A 22,819-nucleotide genomic window follows, 5' to 3' on the forward strand; every position below is an offset into this window, starting at 1 on the left:
GTGGGGGGCGACTGGATGCTGGGGAGCATAACCAAAGGAAACCCCATTGTCTCAGTAAAGCAAGTTTTGAAGCAAAATCCAATTAATTATAATTATCTATATATATATATATATATATAATATATAATATATATATATATATATATATATATATATATATTTATATATATCTCTATATCTATATATATGTGTGTGTGCTGTGTGTGTGTGTGGTGCGCATGTGCGCATGTGTGTCTGTACGTAGAATCTACTGGTCACTTTTATCAGATGCATATGTAAATGTCAGTGGTTATGGTATCACGGGCTCGTTTCCCGCTACCGACTTCATGACTTTCTTTCATATTTCTTTGAAGTTGGATCTCGAGGCTTTGTAGTGACAAGCGTGTGTGAAAAAAAAACAAAAAAAAAAAGCCAAGAATTTGAGAAGTTATGAGGGCATTGTGGCTATTACATTTATGTACATATATATATATATATATATATATATATATATATATATATAATATATATATGAATGATTATCACATCACCGTGATTCATATATATCATCTGTTGGCCGACTTGATAACGTCACTGTCCGTCCTGATTTCGTTCCCGTCCACTGGACGGTGGTTCGATCCCATGAGGGGACGAAATTATTATCAACTAAAAATTCCCCTTCGGTACATATATGAAAATATATCAATTCCGAGGTAGAGTGAATTAGATATTAAAGGACATTTGTAGCTCGAATGATATATAAGTAATGCTGTGATTGAGTTAGATTTGTATCTGAACCTGAGAGAGAGAGAGAGAGTGAACAGAAAACACAACTTTCCAGAGGAAAAAATTAGCTAGGTAATAACAAGAGATGTTATTCATTTTCTTGTGGAGTAATAAAACTGATTAATCCTCTGTCTACCCTCAGCTTTTGTGCTTCTCAATAATGTATGTATTGCGGATTACAGAGGGAATTCAACCGTTTGTATATTTCTCGAAAACCAATATATTTCGTGATTCCAGGATTTTTCCTTTGTTATCTATATATAAGTTTGTTATTTTTCTTAAAATAAATTTACATATCTGTCCATCAGTCAGTCAAAGCTCTTGACAACGGCCCGATGCCCTATATGTGTTAGATCAGCCAAAATCACTTTCATGAAGCAGTTATTTATAAATATATCTTTTATGTAATGGTCTCGTTATTAGAGACCAGCAGGTTCAAAATAAAAACAAGAAATTGGGCTGCGAAAGGCAAGAGAGATAAAGGGGGAGGACTTAACAAAACACATAACCTTAATATTAATTTATTTACAGGTTAAATTACATTATTTACAAGTGAGACCAGGTTTTGGGTGGCGAAAATACAGTTATCAGTTATCAAAATGATCAATAAATAGATAAACATAATCAAATCCATCAGAAATAAAGCAGAAGTGAGCATTGCACTAAATCAGAGCCATACACTTGCTCGACACCTAAAATAAAAATTTGAATAACAGCAGGTAATTGTAATAAATAAAACATTTTAGAATTACATAATCTGTAAATAAAAACCCATGACCTGAGGTCATTGGCATTAGGAGGGTCCTACGTGACCAAGGCAGATCTAGATTACGCTATGCGATGTCTGCAGTAGCCTGATTTAGGTTTGTTTGATATGTCAGCTTGTTGTATATTATCTATCTTTTCAACACGCCTTCCATGGGAAGCGGTTGACCTGTTAACCTACGCCGGAAAAAAACTTGTAACTTCCGAGCCGGCGGACTACGTATGTTTTTATGTGAAATCGCTGAGATAGCTAATGTTTCGCTATCAACGTGATGCTCTAATTAGCCAGTTCATTTCTAGCGATCAAACATATCGGTCTCCCGACCGAACTGTCTCTCTTATTATGGAGTTACAGAATAAAGTTGTTGTACCTTTTTCAACTTATCCGTTTGAATCATCTCCTTTAATTTAAGAAGAACCACTCTACTAAGATATACATAGAGACGAGGAACCAGAAATACTTACGAATGACAGTCGTAAGGAAAAACAAACTCTTTCGCAAAAGCGAAAAGACTAATATAATCACACTAACAGCATAAATAATAATAATAACAACAAATAGGCAGCATACAGAATCATACAATAATAAGAAGTATAAACAATTAAATATGAATAAGCCATCAGCAAACAAACAATCATGCAGCACAGAAACATAACACCAAACTGCATAACTCCGGATCGCATAACAATCTCGGTAGAGACGACACGACAGACCCAGCTGTCGAAAAGGATGAATACCAATAGACGATCTCCGTGAAAGCATCGAAGCAGTCACCAACTGCAAACTGGAACACGGCCATCACACAGATGATCGCGGAAGAATCGTCAATACAACATATCTGTAGTCGAACTGGAACTAAACTGCTCCACAGACGACTATGGTTTATCAATCTCCCATCCATCTCCTACCACGGCCAACAGGTAAAGGATACTTGCTGAAGTCACAAATGACTTCCAGTTGCTCAAATACTGCCATGATGCTGTTGCCTTCTCAGCCGAGGTTTTCCAAAACTCTCAGGTCGCCAACATCCAAAACCTGTCTGCAGCTATCACTCACACCACGACAAAAGTAACCTCGTCACCATGACGATAAACACTGGCGAGTAAGGGAAACAATGCAACCATCGTAATGGTTGTTTAAAACAAATAACGACTAATCGTTACATTTATTACTTGTCTGGTTCAGTTGGTAGTGCCCATACCTTTCAGTTGCAAGATCTGGGTTCGGTCCCGACATGAGTCTGAAATTTATTTAGGTTCCACACATGATTGTGTGATGATTACTTCTATTTTTTTTTTTTTTTTTCGTGCAGAAAATATTCTTTCGTATTAAAATGTTTCATTGGTATGCTATCAGGTTTTTTTCACATTTTCTTGGTACATATTTCGTTTTGCTTCTTTTGTTCATCGATTTTTCTTTCTGATAGGAAAGCCATAAAGGTGAAGTAGTATATACACATGCACGTATATATGAGATATATAAGTGTATATATGTATACGCACACACATATATGCTATTGTGTGTATACGTGTATTTCCGTTATATTTAAGTAATTTCTACATTCTCACTACATTAATCCAGCAAACTTCTTTCTGTGGCGTCAAGGGATTTTGTTATGTCCTCACAAATGCTAAAATTTAGAGAGGGGAAAAGCGTAAGATTTTGTTCTGCTTATGAAGTTACTGATGTTACGTTGAATATATTTGAGATGTAAACGAATAACTATTTATTGTTTGTTTCTCATAAAGATTTCTCCAAAAGCTATTGGAGCATTTCAATGCATTTACGTGGAAGGGTTGGTCATGGAACTAGTTGATTAGATTTAGAGATGGATTGAAGGGGATCTTTGGGAAGTTTTGCTAGTTTTTACTATGTAATCCTACCGTTTTTTATGGTGAACTGAGGAAAGTATTATGTTTTTTTTTTTAAACTCCGTCATTTATTGTTATGGCAGATGGGCGTTAACAAATAAAATATCGTGAATGAATAATGTTATGATTTTAAAGTAACTAAGTCCTTTGTAGTTGTCGCGGATGTGCTTCAACGAATCAAGTATCCTCAAGGCTCTTTGTATGTTTTTTTCTCGGTAGCTTTACTCTTGTATTTCACTTGTACTCTGCCCTTCTAAAACGTCCTTCTCTTTCAGCACCTACATGTGGGTCGTAATGTCCAGTATGTATGGCAAGATGGTCGTCCTCCTTATGTTGGCCTTCTGCCTGACTGAAGTCCTGGATAATGACGTCCTGCCCCTCACATTCCAGGTAAGCGGATGCGATATTCTTAGTTTCCTCCAGTTAGATTAGTGGTATATTTTTAAAATCCTATTCGTGCAAATTGAACGCTTGTCTTCGTTATGTTTATTCCAGGAAACTGGACAGAAGTCTTTGATATTACCGTTCCAGGATACTAGACGGAAGTCTAAGAGGTTTCCATTCCAAAAAAATGGATGGAAGGCTTTGAGGATTTCATTCCAGGAAATTGGATGGAAGGCTTTGAGGATTTCATTCCAGGAAAATGGATGGAAGGCTTTGAGGATTTCATACCAGGAAACTGGATGGAAGGCTTTGAGGATTCCATTCCAGGAAACTGGATGGAAGGCTTTGAGGATTCCATTCCAGAAAACTGGATGGAAGGCTTTAAGGATTCCATTCCAGGAAACTGGATAGAAGGCTTTGAGGATTTCATACCAGGAAACTGGATGGAAGGCTTTAAGGATTTCATTCCAGGAAAATGGATGGAAGGCTTCGAGGATTCCATTCCAGGAAACTGGATGGAAGGCTTTGAGGATTTCATTCCAGGAAAATGGATGGAAGGCTTCGAGGATTTCCATTTTCAGGAACTGAATGGAAGGCTTTAAGGATTTCATTCAGGAAACTGGATGGATGGGCTTTGAGGATTTCATTCTAGGAAATTGGATGGAAAGGCTTTGAGGACTCCATTCCAGAAACTGGATGTAAGGCTTTAAGTGGATTCCATTCAGGAAAATGGATGGAAGGCTTGCGGATGTCCATACCAGGAACTGGTGCAAGGCTTTGAGGATTGCATACCCAGGAAACTGGATGCGAAGGGCTTGAAGGATTTCATTCCAGGAAAATGGATGGACGGTTGAGGATTCCATTCCAGGAAAACTGGATGGAAGGCTTTAAGGATTTCATTTCCAGAAAAACTGGTGGAAGGCTTGAAGGATTTCATCAGGAAACTGGATGAAGCTTTGAGGATTCATTCCAGGAAACTGATGGAAGGCTTGAGGATTTCATTCAGGAAATGGATGGAAGGCTTGAAAGGATTTCATTCCAGGAAACGGATGGAAGCTTTGAGATTTCATTCCAGGAAAACTGGATGACGGCTTGAAGGCTTTCATACCAGGAAAACTGAGATGGAAGGCTTTGAGGATTTAATACCTAGGAAAACTGATGGAAGGCTTTAAGGATTTCATTCAGGAATGGATGGAAGGCTTTGAGGATTCCATTCCAGGAAACGGGATGACGGCTTGAGGATTCCATTCCAGAAACTGGATGGAAAGGCGTGAGGATTTCATACCAGGAAAGTGGATGGAAGGCTTGAAGGATTTCATTCCAGGAAACTGGATGGAAGGCTTTGAGGATTCCATTCCAGGAAACTGGATGGAAGGCTTTGAGGATTCCATTCCAGGGGAAACTGGTGGAAGCTTTGAGATTTCATTCCAGGAAGTGGATGGAAGCTGCTTGAAGGATTTCATTCCAGAAAATGGATGGAAGGCTTTAAGGATTTATTCAAGGGAAATGGATGGAAGGCTTGTGAGGATTTCATTCCGGAAATGGATCGAAGGCTTCGAGGATTCCATTTCATGAAAAAACTGGAATGGAAAGGCTTGAGATTTCATTCCAGGAAACTGGATGGAAGGCTTTGAGGATTTCATTCCAGGAAATTGGATGGAAGGCTTCGAGGATTCCATTCCAGGAAACTGGATGGAAGGCTTTGAGGATTTCATTCCAGGAAACTGGATGGAAGGCTTTAAGGATTTCATTCCAGGAAACTGGATGGAAGGCTTGAGGATTTCATACCAGGAAAGGAGGAAGGCTTTGAGGATTTCATACCAGGAAACTGGTTGAAGGCTTTGACTGGAATTTGGCATTCCGGGAAACTGGATGGAAGGCTTTAAGGATTTCATTCCAGGAAAGGATGGCGGCTTAAAGGGATGATTACCAGGAAATGGAGGAAGGCTTTTGAGGATTTCATTCCAGGAAACTGGATGGAAGGTTGAAGGATTCATTCCAAAAGGAAACTTTGGATTGGAAAGGCTGAAGGATTTCATTCCAGGAAAACTGGATGGAAGGCTTTTGAGGATTTTATCAGGAAATGGATGGAAGGCTTTAAGGATTTCATTCCAGGAAACACTTTGGATGGAAGGCTGAGGAATTTCATTACCAGGAAACTGGATGGAAGGCTTTGAGGATTTCATTCCAGGAAAGTGGAGGAAGGCTTAAGGATTTCATTCCAGGAAACTTGGATTGGAAAGTCTTTGAGGATTCCATTCAGGAAACGGATGGAGGCTTTGGATTCCTTCCAGGAAACTGGATGGAAGGCTTCTTGGAAAAGGATTTCATTACCAGGAAGTGGAATTGAAGGCTTGGAAAGGATTTGGCATTCATTTCAGAAACTGGATGAGGCTTGAAGGATTTCATTCCAGGAAACTGGAATTGAGGCCGTTGAGGATTCCATTCAGGAAAATGGATGGAAGGCTTGGAGGATTTCATAACAGGACAGGTGGATGGAAGGCTTTGAGGATTCATCAGACTGGATGGAAAGGCTTTAAGGATTTCATTCCAGGAAACTGGAATGAAGGCTTGGAGGAATTTCATTCAGGAAATGGATGGAAGGGAAGGATTTCATTCAAGAGGCCTGGAATTTGGGCCAGGCCTGGAGGATTCATACAGGATGGAGGAAGGCTTTCGAGGGATTACATTCCAGGAAAACTGGATGGAAGGCTTTTGAGGATTTCATTCATGGAACTGGATGTGGAGGCTTTTAAGGATTTGTCATTCTTCAGGAAATGGATGGAAAAGCTTCGAGGATTCGGGCATTTCAAGGAAACTTGGATGGAAGGCTTTGAGGATTTCATTCCAGGAAAATGGATGGAAGGCTTTGAGGATTTCATACCAGGAAACTGGATGGAAGGCTTTGAGGATTCCATTCCAGGAAACGGATGGAAGGCTTTGAGGATTCCATTCCAGGAAACTGGATAGAACGCTTTGAGGATTCCATTCCAGGAAACTGGATGGAAGGCCTTGAAGATTCCATTCCAGGAAACTGGATGAATGTCTTTGGTGTTTCTGTCCCAGGAGTCTGGGTAGAAGTCTTTGACATTCCTATTCGAAGATACTGGATAGAAATCTGTGAGGTTTCCATTCCAGGAAACTGGATGAAAGTCATTTGTGGTTCTGTCCCAGGAAGCTGGATGGAAGTCTTCGATATTTCCATTCTAGGAATTTGGTTATCTGTGGTCATTCCTACCCATGTAACTGGATGGAAGTCTGTGGACTGCATTCCAGGTATATGGATAAAAATAACTGTGTGAAAATATCCCCTTTCAAATTCCAGTAGATCTTTCTGTGATCCAGTAATAATACTCTCGATATGCAGTTAGTATTGCCTTCAGAGGTGCGATTAAAATATTAGGCTAATTTAAAAGAAGTACTTATTTCATCCTTTTTTCTCTAGATTTATTGTAATGATTTGAATCCTTTCAGGGCGTCTTTCTAATGTACCTATATGTGGGATCCATCGTAGCCATTATGTGCATCTACGTCTCTGTCATCATCGACAACTGCCCCTCCATGACGGCCAGCAAAGAGAACCTGACGAAGAACGGTGACCCGGAGTCAGGATCCATCACTTCCTTCGGCACCCTCAAGAGGGCGCACATATCGAGGTCCAAAACCTCCAGGACGTCGTTCTACCTCAGGGTTGGAGCCTTAGGTAAGTGATTCCCCCGTATTTGAAGAACGGAGCAAGGGATAATCGCATGAGCTGTACTTATGATAGTTAGAAAATTGCTGCAACTCTTTGATTTTTGCTAAAAAAAAATAAAACCGTTGTGCATGATTCAGATTTAGGCTATGAACACATTTTTAATCCATAATAGGATGTGACTCAAAAAGGTGCTGCCCTTCCAGCATGGATTGTAGGATGGAGGAGCTGCCAGCTTTCACATCCTGCCTTACAATTTACTGACTGACACAACGAGAAAGTATTTTCGTCCTTGGCTTTATTTTTCTCCCTCTTTCTCCCCGACAGTTTTCGGTCTAGGAACCCTGATCTCCAACGGCCTGGAGATCGCCATGCACTCCACCATGAAGGGGGAATGCGTGGAAGACATCGTCTTCGCTCATCCGATTCTGCAAGCTCTCTTCACCTTCCTCCAGATGCATTTCCTCTTTGTCAATTCAGAGGTAAATATGAGCCACAGAAGTCTTGCCGTTGTTGTTGTTGTTGTTTCAGTGTTGCGAGTTCAGAGATGTAAACGTCAGTTTTAAACCCATGCAGTTTTGTCAGGATAGAGACGAACAACAGACATTGTTATCAACTTCGTCACTTTGGAAGTTACCTTCAGTTATAAAAGCTGCCGTTATTTCACCTCTGTCGCTTTTGAGATGAACTTCAGTTACAGAAGAATACTGTCTTTTTTTTATTTTGTGATTTGAAATGTGAATAGGGATTGTGAAGGTTATGTTTTTGTTAATTCAGTGATAAATAAAAGCTATGGTACTCATAATGCTGTTATACCGACTAATTATAGAAACCATACAGTTGATGCTTCAACTTTGTCAGCTGAAGGGCATTCGTGTAGTTACGGAAGTCATACTGATATTACCAAAATTCTATCAGTATTATTCAGAGTTGAGCATCATTTAAAAAGTAATTTAGTTATTTCCCTTATGTCAAGTGAAGGTGTCAAGTATCTGCTATAAAAGGGACGTAGTTCTTTAAACTCTTATCTGTTTAGAGAGAAGAAAAAAATATTATCTCAAGTATTTAAATACCACATCAGTCATTTCTTATTTGGTTGTTAAGATGTAAATGACGTTTATTATGCCATTCATTTCTGTGATTCAGGATGAATAGTCACAAAAAAACTCTAAAAAAAATTCCAATTTTTAAAAAAAAATTACTAAAATGGTAATTTTCTTACAACGTGAACATTTCTCCTCATTTCTCAGGTCATCGTGGAGAAGTTTGGCCAAGTGGCCCGATTTGGCTTCATGCACCTTGTGGCCACCAACATAGCCATCTGGATCCGTATGGTTGTGTGGGACTCTGCCATTGTCTGGATTCAGGACACTTATGAAAACAGTGAGTTTTCTTTGTTTTGTTTCGTGTGTGTATGTATAATTATATATATAGGAGATAAATATACTAATATAATATATATATATATATATATTTATATATATCTATATATATAGTATTTATATAAAGTATATTATTATATATATATATATATTCTATTATGAATCTATATTGTGTGTGTGTGTGTGTGTGTGAGAGACTGTATTATGTGCTTGTGTGCATAGTTGGATAGATAGATAGATAGATAGTGATTTAGCACTCAATAAGACATTAAATATTTATGTGCCCTTATTAATGTAAGACATCATTTCAACAATATTTGTCATATATTGCTAATGATTATATGGACGGAACGATGCCTTAACTTTCCTAATGCCCTCCGTTGGAGACATGTTCAGATCCTGATTGACGGCTGAAGTTCACTTCACATTCTACTGTTAGTTACAACAAAACACAATAGTAATAACTGAATTTTGTTGGCTAAGTATATTAAAAACTGATATAAAAAAATAATGATAACGATAAATTCATTAGTATGCCTGTTTGATTTAGTTATTTAAAACAGATTGACAAGGAGGACGGTGCAGGTCATGGAAAGCTTTTTGGTTTTTATATATTTTAAGAAACAAAATCAAGCAGCCATACTGCCGTGGATTTACTTTCCCTTTTTATTGATTTATGTGATTATGAGTTTAGTTTGGATAAATTCATTTTCAGACTGGAAGGGTGGGTGGGTGACGCATTGCAGGCCCCTACGTTTTTTTTAAGGGGGGTTGGTTGTTTTTCCTAAAACTGGACCTTTTCCTCTATAAATGTCATTGCATATATAGGTAGTATATACAAGATGAACTACTTGAAAATGTTATTTTGATTATATTAAGAAGAAAATTTGGGTATCCGGTCTATGCCTTTCTACCCGATTAGATGTTATTCAAAGTACCGACTTTGGTTAACAGAATTTTTCTTATAATGTTGAAAGTTTGCTCTGAAATTCAAGATTGTTTCTTCAGTTTTATCGATGGATTCATTTATTATGTTAACGATAACATGCATATTACTTTCTTTGTTATTACGTTATATACTTTGACTTAACAAAAAATAACAATAATTATTTATTACTTTGTAAGAACAGTTTAATGAAAAGGATAGTCACAGAAAATATGGACTTCCAGAAATTTGGGGAGGGGGAGGTCGTTGGAACCCCCCCCCCCCTCCAACTCCCCTCCGAGGTCCCCCGACTCCCTTCGGGGTAAACCCCCCCCCACTCCCCCCTCAGTACGGGCCTGCATTGTGGCACCATTGCTTTAAATCAGAAAAAGACGGAGGAAAGAGATGACAGGAGATATATCCATATATGAACATCGTAGTAGTAGTTATATTTCCCGTCTTAGGACGCTTGGATAGTGCTATCCTGAGCCACCCATTATTAATGGGAAAAGACAAACGACTGAAATAACGATTGCTAAAACCTCGAACCCTTTGTCCATTGCAGAGGCCGTGACGGAAATCCCCAAGCACGCGGAACAGGTCCTTCGTCTTTACTCCTGCCTGAAGAACAACTCTCTAGGACGCCTTTGGACGAACGCCCAGCCCTACCTGTTCCCATTCCTGGTGGAATACAGGTATGACAGCAGCCCTCCTCGTGTCACGGTTCACGAGCTTCTTAGAAGTTCATGGCTCTTCGTTTGAAAACGAGTCATATTCGATTTTCAAGCCTCGTTTCGTATTATTGTTACGAATCGTTATTTATTTATTTATTCACCTTTTCATTAGAATAGCTATTTCTTGAGAAAACTCATCTAAGGTCAAATTTTTTTCGATTCTTAATATTGCGTTCGTTGTGATTCCTTTTAGAATCTCGTGTGATTTAATTGTGATGAAATAACTGCTTTATTTAATTTCCAGTTAAATTTTGATAGATTTTTAGGATCTCATAAATTTCCCGTATTAAAATAATTTCTCTTTTGATTTACATTTTTCATTCTGACCATTTATTAAGATTGTCATTTTGGGATTTATCCGTTTAGAATGTGTGTCATTTTAATAGCGATCTCTCTAGAATCTCATTTCATTTCATCGTGAAAGTGTAAAAGGAATTTCTTTTCAACTCTAGTCGCATTTCGTCAAAGGAACCTGGCGCTCTAATTCCCAGTTTCATTTTGATAATGTCTGATTTAGAATCTCATTTCATTCTACCGTGAAAATAGTACAATATTAAAACGGTAATTTTGACATCACAATATTACCCTGAAACCATCACAATATTAAAACAGTTATTTTAATATCATAATATTACCCAAGAAATATTAATATTAGAATTGTAGTTTTTCTGATTTAATTGCGTTAGAAGATCGTCACTTCGAAACTTTATTTCATTTTGAACATAATGGCTGCCCCTTCTCAACATGTTAACATTTGGCCTGAGTCGGAATTCAATTACTTTTATAGCTCATTGAATTTTTTAGATGATAAATTTACATTTTATTTCATATTAGTGAAAATTTAAATGTTCTGTGATTACATCTGAAAATTATCATCTTATGTTTTTTTTTTAAATACTTACAAATTCTTAAAGAAAAACATCAGTATTGCTAAGTACTGCACCAAATGTGAATAGTTCTGTGACTTTTAAAAGATGAAGTAGATGGTCAATTCTGTGTAACATTATTCAGTTGTAATTCCTTATTGGAATTAATTACAAGTTCTAATTTTATTTCTGTGATGTTCTTGTTCACAGCTATTAATGATTATTGTCAGATAAATTTCACATATGACTCTTATCATACCATGTATATAATATTATTGTGCATCTCGTGGACTTTAAACTTGACTTCTGTAGTGGACTTCGGCTTGCATGCTGTTTGAGGACGACTTTCACCAGGACTTTGATCATTCCCTTTAGGACTTCCATTTCCTCCTAGCCAATCCACTCCCCCCTCTCTCTCTAGCGTCTACCTGCATGACTTGGACCGTACACGGGACCTGGGAGACCCATAGTCTTTTGCAGCTTGTACTACTTGTAATATTCTTGCACCCACCGGAAGGGCTTATTTAGTATTTGGGTGAAGGGTCACATCTCGTCAAAGTTCGATTTACTCGAGTGTTCGTGAAGTGTCACTCCATTGCCACACCGCAGTCAGAGCATCTCTGGTAGTTTCATGTTTGTAAGTAAACTTGTCAGTTGACAGTCTGGATCTACGTAATTTTACCCTATATGAGGGACTCTTGTACTGGACTAATTTACTGCCCATAGCTGCACCAGCGCTCGGCTGTAGGAAGACTATTTTGATATTTAAGAATTCAAAAGCAAAATTCTTACCTTATCGTTTTAAAGTTTCGATATAGGCCTTAGCATCTAAACCCTTTATAATAAAAGATCTCAAGATATCAGTGCCTACCTGTGACCAAGATGTTTTGAAATTCCAAATCGTGATTGGGGTCTGATGTCATAATTTTACAGTTAAGTGGCCAGAGCTCCCATTATTTTCCACTTTATTTTCCTGAGACACAGTTCTGGTCTTAGTATCAAGTACCTTAGTCAGTTATTTTAGCAAGAGACCAAGTTTCGACGATGGCTCCCGAATCATGTTCCAAATGGAGCTCCCATTGCCTTCAGCATTCAGAGCTCCAGTTTTGGCCTTTGCCTACTGATCCGCAGTTTAAACTCGAATATTGAAAGTCACGTATGTGACTGCAGCCAGGTCGTAAGATCAAGGAGCCTGAGGTAACAGAAAGTTAAGTGTAATCTGACGTTGAAGTCTAGAGCTCCAGTTCAGACCTCATGGATCTAAGCTGCAATTATACAAGAGTTTTTTTTTTTCACTTTGAGCATCCTAACTATAAGTGTTTGAGGTAGGAAACTTGTTTGTCCTCAAGTAGGACTAGGACTGTGGACCAACTGCTGCACAGACCACCTGGTACAAACTTCTGTATAGCTTCCAGATAATTTGTCCTGTACTGGTATTTGTTTGACAGATTGATTTGATGCACAAAAGTGATGTACGTTTTACATATTTAATTGACAGTGTCCCCATCAATTACTGAAGACTCACACATCTCTAGACGTCTGATTATCCTTGCATAACTATTAAATGGACATCTAGGCCAGAAATATGTATGTATGTCTACCTTTGCATTGCTTGCAGCACCGATCCCATTTTAAGTATCAGCCAGTAATTTATGTCAGCCTTGATGCAAGTGTATTCTTGTGAAATATGAATCATATCTGCTGGGGAAATTTTCTTCTGTGAAGGCTTTCAACAAAATGTCGAAAACTAATCTTGGCAAGGTGTCCCTAATGATGGAGAAGTTACGTCTCCCTTTAATTTGTTGGAATTTTCATCAAGGGACAGTATTTTATTTTTTATCTTAATGACACTTTTTCACTGAGGCATTGGGCTGTTTTATTCACTTGAGCTCAAACAAGACATTAAGAACGTACTGTCTCCCTAAGGGAACTTGATTCAAGACAAGTGTGAGAGTAATTAGTCTACTGCTGAATTAGCCCCACTTTACAGCATACTTATTGATAGTAATCACACAGACGTAGCAATATTTAATGAGAAGTATGTATATTCAACCAATTTTTCCTCTAATCATTATTAAATATTATTTACTCCGATTCCTTGAGATTAAACCAATTCCAGAAACTTGATAATCTTGGGACTAGCTGAATGGGTTTCCAACTCCATTTAGCTATTCTAATTCTGTTCATGATAGAGGTATTTGTCAACTACGAACGATTTACATTATTATGCGCCACTACCATCACCACAATTATAAATACCAAGTTGGTGGTTTTTATGAAATACAGCACTAAATCTTACCACATTCAAATGTAATACTCCTACAATCATCAGAATAAGAATGGGCAATATAGCGACTGTACAGTGTTTACTTGTGATTGATTAAAACTTCATTCCATCAGAAGCAACGTGGGAAAGGGTGGCTCAACTAAACATATGCATAGTGTTATATTCTGGATGCAATGCAGAGGTCCTTTTTTTTAATTACTGTTAGTGTTCACTGAAGTAAACTGTTCTTTCATTCTAAGATTTGCAAGACGTGTGACTGGATATACGGAAGAATTAGACTTCATACACATAACGGTCTCATGTACTTAGTTCACTTATTAGAGATATTGCAGATTGTCTGTGCAGTAAACTTTCCAGGGGTAACCCAAGAGGATTATCCAAGCAGTTCTTGAAGAAGTAACGGAAGATGTAATGTGCAACTTCTGTGGCCAAGTTATGGTTTTACAGTGCAGTAGAGGTGACGCATCCAGATTATTTGAGTCGTATTTCTGAACACAAGGTAAATAGGAGATTATGCTACTAGATATCAGCACTTTTTCATTTAACCTTAAATTGTCATGAAAGATGGATCCCTAGTCTGCATTCTTCCTGTCCTTGCTTAACTCAATGCATAGAGTAGTGCATTCAGAAAACAGGTAAGTAGAAAAGCTCATGAAGGCACACATAGTGGGATAAGAACATGTGATGAGTCCCTGTTGTCTAGATTAATGCATACCTGCTCATCATAAAACTCATTAGTTAGAACATTTGAGAAACAAGTACTCTGAGTCAAGTGGGTAAGAAAATAAGGTTATGATTGAGAGCTGTCAGTTCTAAATAGAAAAAGTATCTTTGCTGAACTTGCTGTCGTTGGGGGATGCATGGTGCATGGCTATTCCTTGAATCTTACAAGCTAACAGAATTTAGGTTCCATAGCTGAAGGTATTTACTGACTTTTCTTTACAGCTTGATAGCAGCCGCTGTTACTTACATCATGTGGTGCAATGTTGGAAAAGAAAGGCTCAAGAAACTCGGCCAGCTGGGAAAATCTAACTCGGACGACTCAACTACTCTAGACAAACGCAACGTCAGAAAAGGATATTGGAAGGTTAGCATATTGTTAAAAACTTCAAGTATACAATAAGGGCAACTTAATTCCCTTGAGTTTCTTGTAGCATCAGTTAAACGGTGTAGCACGCTTTCCAAATATTGATGGATTTGCTTTGGGGTATTTGCCATATCTGTAAATAAATATGAGAAGTTTGTCTCATATAAAAGTTCAAAAACACAGTTCACAGTTTTACACTTGAATAACTAACAGTGTTGGGCAAATAAATTTTCTTGTCCAGAATTGGTAACTATTTATGATGAAGAGCTCTGTGTATGCTAATCTACCCCATCCTAGGAGGCCTTACTGTTCTTAACCTTTATAGGAAGCCAATACTGAATTTTGTTTGTTTTTTCAGGTGGACTGCCGATCAGCTTCCAAAGGCCTCTTTCTTGGGTTGCTGTGCTTAGTTGGAGGGATTGTTGTTTTGATCATTTTCTTCGTCATGAAGGACCAAGAGGACTTTAAGACTAAGATGTTCTGGATCTCCAATGGCACTCAAATGATAATCCTGGCCCTCTCAGTCATCTGCACTGTCATAGGTTTCTTACAGATTCCGAAGTTATCTGTGTCCACTTCAAAACCCTTGGACCTGGATCACTTACTTTTGTCTGTGACTATTGTAGGTGTCTACTTATTTTCAATCTTCGGGATGATTGTCGGTGGAATAAGCTACAGTGAATCAGAGTCTCTAGCAACATTCTGTGTTCATGGGCTGCTGTTTTTACAGGTAATTGTGAGCTACTTTATACTTACGACTGTATCAATGTCACTAATGTTGAATGTGGTGTCTAATTTGCTATGTATTTCTTAATATTAATCTTTGTTTTCATTTATCAATGGAGATACTTTTACAGTGTATCAAAACAATTGTGTAATAAAATTTCTTTTCATGTTTAGAAATGAATTGCAATAACAACAAAAAATAATGTTTTGCTCCTCTACAGGTATCTCTTCAGGGAATGTTAGTAGCAGAAGCAAGCAGACGTACATGTACCTCTCGTTATCAGATGCTTACCAAGCCAGGAAGACAAGTTATAACTTTCCTACTGTTTTCCAATATAACGCTTTGGGTTTTGGATACCTTTATGACCTATACCAGTATATCACAACAGTTCCAGTTTGGTTTCTATGGATTACTAGCCTGGGGAATCATATCGCGCATCACCTTACCATTGCTCATTTTATATCGTTTCCATTCTGCTGTCATTCTTGTTGAGATCTGGAAGAATACATACAGAACAAAAGCTGACTAGGAAGTATCACCTACAGCCAGCTCAGAACCAAGCGGTCAGGCAACGTCACTTTCCACACCAAAACGGAAACAGTTCCTCACTCTTTATTTGGCGCGTCGCCCCCCACTTCCGAAGTTTCCACAATATTTGAAGGCAAAACCTTTAAATATCCCGGAGTGTTTGCCTGAGGAATCAATATCTCACAATTCAAGTGATGCAAGTCATATAGGAATTATTCATTCATCGATACTCACGACACCCTCTATAAGCACCAGAGCCCCCTTAGTTGACTCAGAGATTTCCAGACTCTCTCCACCACCCCTTCCCCCTCGACCCCCATTTGCTAGCCCCCCAAAATCTACAAAACCCTTGACTGATCTTTGCTCTCTTTCCTCCGCTTCTTTCTCGTCCACCACCTCCAATCCTTCTGCTTCCATCCCAGTTTTGACAAAGGTCATCCCCATCGGATCAGGCGTGATGGCAGCACCTCTGTTGAGAGATCAAGCTGTGATGTGCAAGTTCTCCCAGGATTCCCTTTTGCACTACAGTCAAGATATCGCAAATAACATGAACCGCAGCACAGCACACATGAGTTTAGTGTCTCCAGCTGTTGCTCAGCAAAACGATGAAAGAAAAGAGAGGGTGAAAAGGCGGGACCAGAAACTCAGAAAGTTGCTGTTTGGGAATTATGCGACGCTGCAAAGGCAGAGAAGTCTAGTCTTGAAAGAAATGATGACCGGGCAAGGTCATAAGGGCTATTTAATCACTTCTCAGCATGTTCAGTCTGATTTGAGAAAGGTTTTGCAAAAGACATGGAAAGGAAAGTCAACCAAGAGTAGATCCAGAGGAAAAAGCCCAGTGGATAGAATTCGGAACTGGATGATGAAACGTCGTAGTTCACGTTCCAGATTAATCAGTAGTTGTGATGTAAGTGTCGCAGCTTCTTGTGTCAGTGGCGAAAGAGTTGGTGAAGAACCAAATTACGAGAGCAGCGATGAGGACAGTAACTCTTATCTGACTCCAAAGCCAGTTCCCTCTACAGGATATTCCTCTCAGACAGAGGGCACAATCTCTCACGGTCAGTTGCGTGTTGATAGTGAAGTAAGGCCTGAATTAAGAGACCAGATTAGCCATACTTGCATAGTACAAAGACAGGACAGCTTAAGAAAAAAGGGCACACAACACTTACAAGAAAATCTGTCTTCAACGTTTCAGTTAAGTGGTACAAGTTCCAATAAAGTATCTCAGCTGACAAATTTCGAGCTGAATGATATGTTCACGAAACCGGAATTTTTTATTTCAGGCTCAAAGAGGATTCAAGGTACATTGTCTCTCAGGGAAAGGGCAAAGCATAGGATACATGTTGATGAGGACGACAAGGATCTCGAGAAGTCGTTATCTCTGTCTCACTTGTCACTTGAAGACAATTCGCGTCCAGAATCGAGGCTAGATAAAGTTCGGCGGGCTTGGAAAGAGCAGGAAATTTACTCTCTCAATCCTTTCGATTCTTGGAGGCTTCGCCACCATGATTTCGTTCTGTATGAGCCAGCACAAAAACCACAAGAAGACTTCTTCTCTAATGCCAGTGAAATTTCAGTCTCACCCAGTCCTCAAAACAGTCAGGATTATTATTCAAGCAACAGGATGCCCATCAGAAAACGTGTCCAGAACTTCTGGAAAGACCAGGAGTTTTCCCAATCGCAGACACGACGACCACCGACAGCGGAGCGAAAGCAAGGAGACATCCCACTTCATCCTTCGTCGCCGACGAAACATTCTCACTTATTCCCACCTCCAGAGGACATCTTTTTCCGCCCTCGACCAGTTCAGAATAACTTTGTTTCCCACACCGTATCGTTGCAAGTAGATGATTCCTACTCTGACGCCTCTCCCCTCGTCCTTGGCTGGCTGCAGGTGCCACCTGAAGCGTCCCAACAACCCAGGAATAACACATTCCGAAAGGCACCTTGGTTCCAGAACTTACACTTCCTCCATAGGCAGCAACCACACCCATTTGATCTGTAAATACACGACGTTACGTTTAGTATAATTTATTCCTGAAGTTGGCCCCTCTTGGTGAGAGGGAGGCTAGGTCATAGCGTAGAGGGCTAATGTTACGCTCCCTATCACGATGTATGTGTAAGTAGTTTTAATTCTGTTGTATGCGAATGTGTTTTAGGTTAACAATGACTTAGTATTTTCACATTTTTTTGTTGCATTGATTGTAAACTATATGTCGATGTGCCTTCCAGTCTTAGTTGTCTATTCAGAATAGAATTCTCCCTTCACGTTCCATTGCATTCCGCCAATGTTTAGTAAAAGTTCGAGTTAGATACACAGTTTGTCTGCCAAATATGATATTTTAATGCTCAGTTATGTGTAGATATGTTTTATCTGTAACTTTTAACAGGGTCAAATCTGAATTTACTGGTATGGGTCACATTTTTTCATAGCTATGTATATTTTTGTTATACTCTGTTGGTTAAGGGACTGTGATGTACAAAGAATATTTATTGCAAAATAATAATAAAGTGTAGTTCTAAATTATTGTTTCCTTGCTGATAATGCAGTGTTGTGTTCATCCCAGTTTTAATGCTTTTCTATGTTGTTTTTGTTTTATTTATTTATTTATTTAATAATTCATTTTTTGGTTGCCTTTCCTTACAAATGAGTCTCAAGGCATTTGAAATGTAGTAATAGTAGTTCAGTGCCCCTTGAGTTACCCTACACTTTTAATTACCATAAAAAACCACAAACTTTTAAAAGCAACAATTATCAACTCTATTTTTTAACATTTATACCCAATATATTCCCAGTCTAAGATGAACAGTAATAATAACATTGTAGTATAATGAATAAATAATAAGAATATTCTCACAGATATTTACTACGTTTAAATTATTTGTGCAGCACTTAGAAACTAAAACCTTTTACTTAAATTCAAATAAAGTGACAGGACCTTTTGCTTTACATTTTACCAAGTTTTTCCATTTGTTAAATGTTTATGGAAGAAACTTGGTTAAAAAAAAACAACAACTTAACACAAAGACAAGACAGGAAATAGCTTAAGTGACTTTTGCACCGGTAAAAAATTAAAAATGATTTTAAGAAGACTTAAAACTACGCGGAAAACGTTTGATAAATCAAGCAGTGTTTTCAACCAACTAAGGCGAAAGGCAGACTTGAGTTCGAAGAACCATATGTGCTATGACTTGGAAATCTGGCATTTGGTCAATGTACCCCTTTCACTTGGTAACCAGTCAAAACCTTAATTCCTTTCTTTTATCTGCCAATCTCATTAGCTGAGATTTCGAAGTGTGAGTTTAAAAGTAGATAGTACCAGGGAATGATTTGACCATTCCTCGAACAGTAGGTATGTCTTCATCGGTGACACTGTGAGGATTCACTACTGAAGCTGGAACTTTAACTTTTATTTGTAAAAATCGTACGATCATAAACACCAGTGGCGAAATAATAGTGATGGCATTGAATTCTTTATGATTACAAGGTCGTCTTGTGTATGAAGAAGCGCCCCCGCCCCCCCCTCTCTCTCTCTCTATTATGAATCTGCATTAATAGACAAATCCCTCATGTGTAGATTGACTTTAATGCACCATTCAAAGTTTATTTCTATGCAATCCATTGGTAGGTATCACTACGTTCGTAAGTCAGAATAAGCTGTGTGTAAGGAAGCAGCATTGTTGCATTTGCAAACTGAAATTAAGATGACCCACATCACTGAATGAAGAGAACTGTGGATAGTTTCCTTTTAAGGTAATTACTCTAAACTATTTGAAGGCAACGTAGTAAATTCATCATAGTAGGCTGCTGTGTGTAATCATTATTGTTGTTGATGGGATCCTATAGTGAATCAAAACCTATTGTTTCCGCAGTTCCACAGGGTAGTGTTCATAGTCCACTGATATTTTTAATGTATACAGGTGGTATGGTTGTTGGCCTGGAAAACAAGATTGTTCAGTATGACGATGATGCAATACTTGTGTGTAGAAAAGGATGCAGGCTTATTCGGACCTTGGCTGATTCGGACCCATACTAATAATTTTATATTATAGCAATGGGTATTTCTATAAGCATTCCGTATCGTTCGTCCCCGCGAATACGAAAGCCACGAGGAATTGGGGTGTCAAATGTATTTCGCCGTGCTTAGTACGAGCCCCTGGGGATTAATTACAGTCATCCGAATAAATATTACTTAAAATTCTTGGTCCGAATGAGCCAGTACATGGTCCGAATAAGCCTGTTCCCGTAGGAAAGTCTCCACTTATGAGAAATGATTTAGCTGCCCTCAGCTTCAATCGGGACATGGACCGGATCAGGGAATGGTGTAGTCGGTGGTGTATGAGGCTGAACTCCAGTAAAACGAAAACACTATTGATTAGCAGGTCTTGTGCAGATTTCCCACCTCCATCCTCCCCTCCAGGTGGATGGAACGTGGCTAAATGAGTATGAAGCTTTAATTATTCTAGGTGGAACTTGGACTCAGATCTCACACTTGAGAAACATCTCGTGAAGTTTCAACAAATGCTGCACAGAAGTTACATAGCCTATTGTTTGGAAGGCATCATATGCTGTATTTGTAAAAGTGATAAAATCAGTGCAACCTGGTTTAAGTCATTTGTGCTTCCTTTACTAGAATACTATTCTCCGGTGTGGACTTTCTGCTTCTGCCAGAGATGTATCTCGTTTTTACAGAGTGGTTCGTATTGGTAGGCCTCTGTTTCCTGATATTAGCAGTTATTGATTTGGACCATCGACGGATGGTATTTTGTTTGTCATTTTTTGGTAAGTTGTACTTTAATAGAGATCCTTCACATACACATGATTCCCTGATCTCCCTATCCTGCCGAGATCACCCAGATTTGCTGAACAGCAGTATTACCGATATGTAGTGAATGTGCCGCACTGTAGAACTTCTTAGCTCCAGAGGTCCTTTATTCCTCACGCCGTTGGACTGTGGAACAGGCTCCCTGAGGATATCTGGCAACTGGAACTTCAAAAGCTCAAGCGAAGACGCTATTCTTCGTGCGTTTGAATACATTTTCTCTATTTATTAATTCCTTTTTTGGTATTTCTATATAAGCATTCCGCATCGTTTGTCCCCGCGAATACGAAAGCCACCAGGAATTGGGTCGTCAAATGTATTTCGCCGTGTTTAGTACGAGCCCCTGGGGGTTAATTACAGTCGTCCGAATAAATATTACTTAAAATTCTTGTTCAGGAGGTAAAACTGCATAGAAAAAACCGCAACTGCCATAGTCTACGCCACCGCGGATTAGTACCCTAGATCTACCGCAAGGGACTTGGACGTTTCTGACATTTGTTTCGGTAGCAAATAACCTAACCAGCCAAATCTTAAGAACCTAACCTAGGGTACCAGGTCCTTACCCTAGTGCATGACATTAGTTAGAAAACATACCCATAAACTTGCCACAATCTGAATGAGAACTTTCAAAGGTAATTCTAAGCCAGCATTCCTCGGTGAACTAGACTATGGCAATTGACGTTTTACTCTTTTAAATGCCCTTGTATTTCACACATTTTATGTTTTTCATTGAAAACCTCGCTTTCTCACTACCTATGGCCCCCTAAGTCGTAAATGTGATAATGGTTTACAGCAAAACAATACCAAGAATCCTTAGGAGAGATACTGTGGGTCAGTGAGCATGGTCTGCCACTGGTAAAGGGGAGAAGGTGCTTTAAATACCCTGAGTATTGCACAAATCATTATTAGCATATCTTGTTTGAACTTTAGAAAACTTGACCCTTAGGTGTGAGTTATTGAATGTATAACATGGTAGTTAAGCTTAGGTTAGTACCATAAATATCTCCACTCTCCCAGGTAGATAAGCTTAGGTTAGTACATACCATAAATATCCCCACTCTTCAAACTCCAGAGCCATTGTTGTGGGTTATGCACATTGGAGAGGAGCAGTGGCGGCTCGTAGCTAAAATTAGTGGAGGTGCTGCTCCAGAAAACATTTAGCCTTTGTTTTAATATTGTGTGAAATGAAACAAACAGACATAAAAAGAAAATTTATTCAAAAAACCTAATTGTTACACTTCAGGCTTTATTTGGGCAAAATAATGCTAGACCAACCTGTGAAAACAAGAAAAATACTATTTTATACGATGTTTCTGGGATTTTACACCATATATGATAATTAAAAGTGAGCACAAGCCATCACTGATCAATAATATTTTAAAATCATCCCTGGCAAATTGAAAAACTCTATCGAAAATAAGAGCGACGCAAGAACACTCACCAATTCACAACAACAGCTGAGATAAGACTGCGTCGGTGGCAGTCCACACACTCCTTTCCGCCGCGGGAAGCCCTCCCCCCTTTCTCCCCGCATTCATATAATTATGTTGTGTTTAACCCTTAAACGCCGAAGCGGTAAAAATCAAAAACTCCCCCGAATTCCGGAGCCGGTTTTGAGTGAGCGCGGAAGCGGAAAAAATAATTTTTTCAAAAAATCACAGCGCGCTTAGTTTTGAAGATTAAGAGTTCATTTTTGGCTCCTTTTTTTGTCATTGCCTGAAATTTAGTATGCAATCATCAGAAATGAAAAATAATATCATTATCATATGTAAATAATGCGATATATGGTAGCGAAAAAAAAAATTCATACATAATTGTATTAAAATCACGCTGTGCAAAAAACGGTAAAAGCTAACGAGTTTCTTTTTTTTTCGTTGTATTGTACACTAAATTGCAATCATTTTGATATATAATACATTGTAAAACAATAAAAGCAACACCGGAAAAATATTATCACAAAATTATGTACGAATTCGTAAG

At 38.6% G+C, this 22,819-nt stretch overlaps 1 protein-coding gene across 3 annotated transcripts in view; it reads left to right on the forward strand.

Moving 5' to 3' along the window:
• Positions 1 to 18,540, forward strand: part of LOC135218340 (serine/arginine repetitive matrix protein 1-like) — a 61,469-nt gene extending 42,929 nt beyond the window's left edge. Inside the window, exons 4-11 of one of the 3 annotated variants that reach the window (XM_064254567.1) lie at positions 3,678 to 3,792; positions 7,261 to 7,489; positions 7,808 to 7,962; positions 8,731 to 8,863; positions 10,353 to 10,482; positions 14,620 to 14,761; positions 15,120 to 15,491; positions 15,709 to 18,540. In XM_064254567.1, the coding sequence (XP_064110637.1) occupies positions 3,678 to 3,792; positions 7,261 to 7,489; positions 7,808 to 7,962; positions 8,731 to 8,863; positions 10,353 to 10,482; positions 14,620 to 14,761; positions 15,120 to 15,491; positions 15,709 to 16,017 (1,585 nt within the window). In that variant the 3' untranslated portion in view covers positions 16,018 to 18,540. Of the gene's footprint in view, positions 1 to 3,677; positions 3,793 to 7,260; positions 7,490 to 7,807; positions 7,963 to 8,730; positions 8,864 to 10,352; positions 14,762 to 15,119; positions 15,492 to 15,708 lie in introns of those variants that run through there. The other 2 variants (XR_010315296.1, XM_064254568.1) reach the window with 2 other exon arrangements.
• Positions 18,541 to 22,819: the final 4,279 nt, after the last annotated feature.

This window comes from Macrobrachium nipponense, chromosome 9 (assembly GCF_015104395.2).
Source record: "Macrobrachium nipponense isolate FS-2020 chromosome 9, ASM1510439v2, whole genome shotgun sequence".
Taxonomy (NCBI): Eukaryota; Metazoa; Arthropoda; class Malacostraca; order Decapoda; family Palaemonidae; genus Macrobrachium; species Macrobrachium nipponense.